At 39.7% G+C, this 6,102-nt stretch overlaps 1 protein-coding gene across 5 annotated transcripts; it reads right to left on the bottom strand.

The window, feature by feature from the left end:
• Positions 1-238: 238 nt before the first annotated feature.
• On the bottom strand, positions 239-6,077 carry cep72 (centrosomal protein 72). Of its 5 annotated transcripts, XM_061674908.1 has the most exons (11): positions 5,609-6,077; positions 5,305-5,432; positions 5,025-5,217; positions 4,894-4,954; positions 3,740-3,891; positions 2,969-3,060; positions 2,782-2,875; positions 2,532-2,689; positions 829-955; positions 663-779; positions 239-569 (listed from the first exon to the last, which is right to left on the bottom strand). In XM_061674908.1, exons 1-11 carry the CDS (start codon positions 5,682-5,684, stop codon positions 559-561), a joined length of 1,209 nt encoding a protein of 402 aa, XP_061530892.1. In that variant the 5' UTR covers positions 5,685-6,077; the 3' UTR covers positions 239-558. The 5 variants fall into 5 exon arrangements, with proteins under 5 accessions (XP_061530892.1, XP_061530890.1, XP_061530891.1 ...); XM_061674906.1 differs by having other exon boundaries at positions 2,782-3,060; XM_061674907.1 differs by having other exon boundaries at positions 663-755; positions 2,782-3,060.
• Between the last annotated feature and the right edge of the window lie 25 nt (positions 6,078-6,102).

Genomic DNA, 6,102 nt, shown 5'->3' with positions numbered 1-6,102 from the left:
TATGTGGCATCTACTCTGAGTTGGTCTACACCGTTCAGTGTGTGTGTGTGTGTGTGTGTGCGTGCGTACGTGCCTGATGCCTCAAGTCAGAGCAGAGATACCGAATATAAAAAAAATCTAATAAAAAAAAGACACAGCGCAGCTGGAATCTTGATGCATTCATTGGGCTGCAGTGTTGTTGAGTCTCCCATCTGATCTGACCTACTAAAGTGAAAAACAACAGAGGTTAAGAGGAGATGCAACCTTGATGCTGATCCAGGAGTCCCAAATATTCCCCTCCAAAATCATTTGTTAAAATAACAGCACTGTCACACACTTATACACAAGCATCCTTTAATAAATGACCTTTTTGGGTTATTTGGTTAAGGTTAACTTCAAATAAACACTGCCTTCTACATTGTTTCTAAATAATAAATAGCTCAACGATTGGAGGATCGTAATACAAACATGTTGGAGGGAGGAAATAAACTAAAAACTACATAGCTGGTTAGCATTGAAGCGGTGCGTGCAATTTTCTTCATGCCTGCAGGAATCTCCTTAATCACATTCCTGCACACTTCAAGTCAGACCTGCAGCAAGAGACAAAACAAGTCACATGAACAAAGTATGTATGTTTGGGGTCACATTTATTTGATCGCCAAAGCTCAAATGATGGAGGATACCTGAGGATGATCCTTGACGCTCTTGAGCCTCCTTCACTTTTCTCCTCAGCTCTGCCACCTCCTTCCTCAGCTCCTCCACCCTTCTCTGAGCCCCTGTGCTTGCAAATAAAGCAGTTTCTTGTGAAAAGATTGCTTGAAATCCATTTAAATTGGCCTTGTCACTCACCTATATTGTGGCAAGTGGGCGGGTGCTCCGTCATATACTGGCGATACATACGTTCTGACGTGATCAGCTCTTTTTGGAGGGCGACGTTCTCCTCCAAGGCGATCCTCAGCTGCATGTTGAGCTCTCCCTGAGTTGGTTTGGACAAATACCCATCTGACTCAGAAGACGACAGTTGTATGTAAACTTGCAAAGACTTACATTTCATGAAACTTTCCATGGGAAGTTTAGCACTGTAGTTTGGCAAAATATTTTCAGTTGCCTAACTGAGATTTGTTTTTCATTTAGATTGGTTTAGTTGTGAAGGTTACTTATTTATTACTAGTAATATTACTAGTAAAGTTAGTGGGTGCGGTCTATTTTAACTTTGTGGGTTTTTCAGCTTCAATGCTGCAGCTCGGCTTCTGACCAGAACAAAGAGGTCAGAACATATTACTCCAATTCTAAAGTCTCTGTACTGGCTCCCAGTCAACTCTAGAATAGATTTTAAAGTTCTGCTACTGGTCTATAAATCTCTCAATGGTTTAGGTCCTGAATACATGAAAGAAATGCTAAAGGGATATAAATCCATTAGGGCGCTGAGATCTACAGACTCAGGTCAAATAGTGGAGCACAGAGTCCAAAGCAAACATGGTGAAGTAGGATTTAGCTATTATGCTCCACACATTTGAAGATAAGTTATAAGTTAAGTCAGCCTCAAGTGTGAGTATTTTTAAGTCCAGTTTAAAAACTCTTCTTTTTTTCTCATGCTTATTAGAGCATTTCCACTTTTAAATGATCTTTCTTGCACTGTACGCTGTTTTAATTGTATTTTTATTTTTTGTTGGAACTGTTTTTTCCTTTGTTTTTAATGCTTTTAATTATGTGAAGCATATTGAGTCACCTTGTGTATGAAATGCCTTATATAAATACATTTGCTTTGCTTTGCTTTCATACTGCTGGATTTTTCAGTTGTTGGTTTTTTTTTTTGGTGCCTTTTCTGTTGCATTGAATGCTATGTTTAACTGTAGTCCATGGTAAATGGAGTGCACTTTTTTGTATTAGATAGTAGTTTTGACAATTGATCCTATAACTGATGATGTAGGTGTAAAATCCACTTGGGACAAGAGTTGAAAATGAGTGATCGTGATAAGAGTCTGTGCAGCCCATGAATTGCTGTCTTGTATTGAAACTGTTAAAATTTTATTATACCTGCTAAAGAATCAAGCTAAATATAAGACTACGTTTTACCAAAGTCGTCGCTTCCCGCGAGTATATTAGCTTTGTGTTAAATTAAACAGGCCTAGATTTCACTCAGAGTAAGTACATTTGTGAGAAAACTGAGATGAGATCATCATTATTTCAGTATTTATAGTTTTTGTGACATTTTTGCTGGGTTGAAGGTTAAGAAAGAGGGTTTTAGAAATGATTTATGATGTGATGTAATACACATTGCAAGCTGTATTCAGGGGGCGTGTCCTCGGAAGCCCTGGAGTAAGTGGCATGCTGCGTATGCAAAGTGTATGTAAATTCAACTGCAATTTGCATTCAATCTGGCTGTTTTTATCTAGACTCTATTACAATATATTTTCTCAAACATTCTGTGTTATATAGAAGTGACTTCTGGCTTTGCCCTGTCAGGGGTCACCACAGCGAGTTACATTCCCATGAAAGGTTTTCGCTATTGTAAATCCTGCAGAATTTTGCAACCCTATCTGTGTCATCACCAGACGAGCGGTAAACTTGGTCACATCAGCTTTGTGTTCTCTTTCTTGTGCTGCTGCGAAAAAACACAACGCGCCCACTTCCTCTTTTAAGGTCTTGACCATAGCATCCTTACTAGAGATATGGTTTTCCATCATAGAGAGGATCTGGACAATCTGAGCTGCATCCAAAATAGAAGGAAAATGTGAAGATTTGTTTTATTTAATTATCTCAATTTCCTGCCATTAGACAGAATCCCCACAGCGAACTCACTCAGGAAGTTAGTGTTAAGTTGCAGAGTTCGCTTTCCCACCCAGTGTTTATCCATGACGTCGAGCAGCTCCTCCAACGGCTTCCTGTAACTATCCTGGAAGGAGCATTCATATGAGCTGCAAGTACATGAACGTGACAACAAGCAGGAACAGAAATCATAATGTCGGCAATATTGACAACCTCGTACTTGCTGCTTGTTTTCTGCTTTAGTCAGCCATGAAGTATACAAAAAGGGGTTGGAGCCAGAATGATGGGGACTGGGACATTGATGGTCTTGAGCTTGAAAATGCCACAAAACACATTTTATACCAACATTTATACCACTATGACTACCAGGTTAAGGGTTGAAATCTGTCCTGGCTTTCAGCTACTTGTAAGGTGGTAGGAGGGGGCACAAACAGTGCTTCACCGCTAGAACTAGGGATGCGGTTGGGAGGCTCAGTGCCCTGCTAAAGGGCACCAAAATAGTAGTCAGCAGCAGACCCGCATCTCTCCAACAACTAGTTGCCGTTTCTTTTCGAACTCACCTAACACCAGCCAAAATAAACAACTGAATGCCTGTCAAGATACTGACTTCAAATAATAATCACGCAGGACCTTTGAAGACGGTTTTAAAGTGGCCCTCTGTTGCCACCTACTGCTGCAATCACATAACTAAAAACAACAGCGATTCAATAGAACAGTACTGCAGTGCACAGTATTTTGGTTTTGGTTTTTTTCATCAATTTGGTTCAGATTTTATGAAAAATACGTAACAAATTACATAAAAATAAAAGACACATTGCTGTTTTGTAATGATCAGCTTGTCCATCCTCACTGATAGTGGCATAAAGGTGATTTATAAACAGGGCAACTACAATCACATGGAATTCAACCAAGTAATTTCGCTCTAAGTAAGCTGCCAAACATAACTGCATGATTTTAATTGGAAAAAAAAAATGTCAATAATATGTCTTACCTGACTGCTTATGAGTTGACTCTAATTCTTCATTTGAGTAACTGTGGTTTCTGTGGACGTCAGCGTGGTTCGACCCAACATCATCTTTGTCACTCAGAAGGGAGAGCTTCATGCTGAGCCGCTCCACTAAGGCCTGTCTATCATCACGCTTTCTGGAAATCAAGAACGAAGACAACGAAGACAAAAGCTGCACTAATAACAGCATTGAAGACAGCGGTAACAGAGAAGCCATCAAAACGAATAGACAGTACATCAGCTGTGCTTAGTGCTAATGTGAAGACTCACCTCTTGAGTAATAATCCTACCTCTGCAAGGTAAAACATTTATTACAAAAGCAATTGATGAGAGATGTTTTATCAGTTATATTTTATGTACATTCACTGCCATTGACGGCTTTAGAAGTCAAATATCCATGTTAGCTGGGAAGGCTGGCAGTTTAATCATATTGCATTTGTGTATTTCAGGTACCCTGTAGATGAACTACTGTTAAATAAGAAAAGGTGCATTGTGTTTAGTCTATCATTGTCGTTTTAAATGCTCCCCCTATCCTCCCATTCAATGGACTATTATATCTTACTGCGCATGTGCAGACTTCATTCGGGAAGAGCAAAACAAACTTTTTGGTGTGGTTTTGAGAAAAAAGAAGCCGGGTTATTAAGGAGAAGGTGAGAGGATAACAAACAGTTATTATCCTAACGACCAAAACGACAAGTATCACCAAATGTGGCCAACCAACAACAGCAAGTGCCAGATACTCTTGTCCATAGCAGCAGCACTGCTGTCAGTGTCAGCCGAGAAGGATGCAGTAGAGCTCGAATGGAGTGGAACGAGTAACACTTCTCGAAGATGGGAGTATTAAAATGGCCCAAATGAAAAACTATATTTAATGTTGATTTATGTTTGCATCAATTAAAGAACCAGTCCAAATGTTAAACGTTTGAGTTACATCGGTCAGCACTACTGACTCTGAAGGACTACTGAGAATAATTTAACACAATTTCATGTAACAAATATAAGCGTTTGGGTTGTAAATGTAGATCAGTGCTTCTGATAGTGTTTAGGCCAACCGAGGCATGGCTGAACCTGCCGGCCCACCACTCTCAAACAAAACACATCCCAAAACAAATAGTTTGCCCTTCCAAACTGCTGTGTACCTCAACTGTGAGCACCGCTTCTTTGCAGCCTTGCGCTCAGCGTCTTTGACCGGACATCCGTCTGAAAGCAAAGAGGTTGCATAGAAATACTAAAAAGTAATCTGGTATGAGCAGTCCGGTTGACATTTTACCTAATTTGCGTAGGCTGGCAATGGCATGCACCACAAAAGGTCGGTAGTGCGGATAAATCTTGCCCAGAGGGTTGAGTCTCAGATCAAGTTCTCTCAAAACTGACAACTCAAAGAGGACCTTTACCTCCTCAAGGGAAGGTATGCAGTTATAGTATAGATTTAGGATTTGTAAATGTTTCAAGTGTTGCAGACCCTAAAGAGACACAATAAAAGGAAATCGAAGACAGTAATTTGGGGTAAAACACACATGCAAAACAGTGACCCAAACACTCAAGCCTACCTCAAGAGAGACTAACGAATTATGTGAAAGATTCAGAGATTTTAGACGCTCAAAGTTGGCCAGTCCATTTCCCAGATATCCGATTTTCTGCTTGTATGTGCCAGGAAGACTCAGTGAACGAACATCTCCTATTCAAAAAAATATTACTTTTTTTTTTTTTTCCTCCACTCTTTTGACAGTCTGACTGCGATTAACAACAACTTTTTTTTTGGAGCAAAGCAGCGATGATAGCCAATGTTTTTCATAGACTTGATTTTGAAATCTACTTCAGTCATGAATTATGGTAAATATGAAGGAATGTTACCAAGGCGTTGGTGATTTAATCCCACTTTGTTCATTATCCACTCTTCAGTTAAAGCCATCAAAGTCAACGGCGCCATTGTTTCCCCCGAACTCTTGCTTTCAGATTATTTGAAAATGCTACTTTTTCTTTCTTCAAGTCAAACAAACATGGGTGTTATTTTATGATACGTTTTTTAAAATGAATGTCTGAGTTCATACAGCGGAATTAGAGCAAAATTGCAGCTAAATCGAAAAGTCTCAGCATCTGAGACAAGTCATACAAGGCACCAAAGTCAAATTGCAAGTGGAGTTTAACGAGCGTCCGTCCGCAATTTAACTCAGGATTTTACAATATAAAAATATTTAAATATTGTTCAAGTAACCCGAAAGACAGCAGCTAAACGATATTTTCTTTCAACTCCCGGTTAGCCAAACGTCAAAATAATACCGCAGTTGGTGTGCGCGTTTACGCGGAGCATTGAACGCATCGATTTTACGCATGCGCACTGGTGATGT

This window comes from Phycodurus eques, chromosome 4 (assembly GCF_024500275.1).
Source record: "Phycodurus eques isolate BA_2022a chromosome 4, UOR_Pequ_1.1, whole genome shotgun sequence".
NCBI lineage: Eukaryota > Metazoa > Chordata > Actinopteri > Syngnathiformes > Syngnathidae > Phycodurus > Phycodurus eques.
The sequence above is the reverse complement of the archived record's forward strand: the minus strand, read 5'-3'. Positions and strand labels throughout refer to the sequence as shown.

Excerpts from the sequence above, each read along its gene's own strand:
- cep72 (XM_061674906.1), bottom strand. The coding sequence starts at position 5,684 with ATGGCGCCGTTGACTTTGATGGCTTTAACTGAAGAGTGGATAATGAAC. Across the intron at positions 5,218-5,304 it reads ATTCGTTAGTCTCTCTTGAG|GGTCTGCAACACTTGAAACA; the intron begins GTAGGCTTGAGT and ends GTGTCTCTTTAG. Across the intron at positions 3,061-3,739 it reads GTCAACTCATAAGCAGTCAG|CTCAAGACCATCAATGTCCC; the intron begins GTAAGACATATT and ends GGCATTTTCAAG.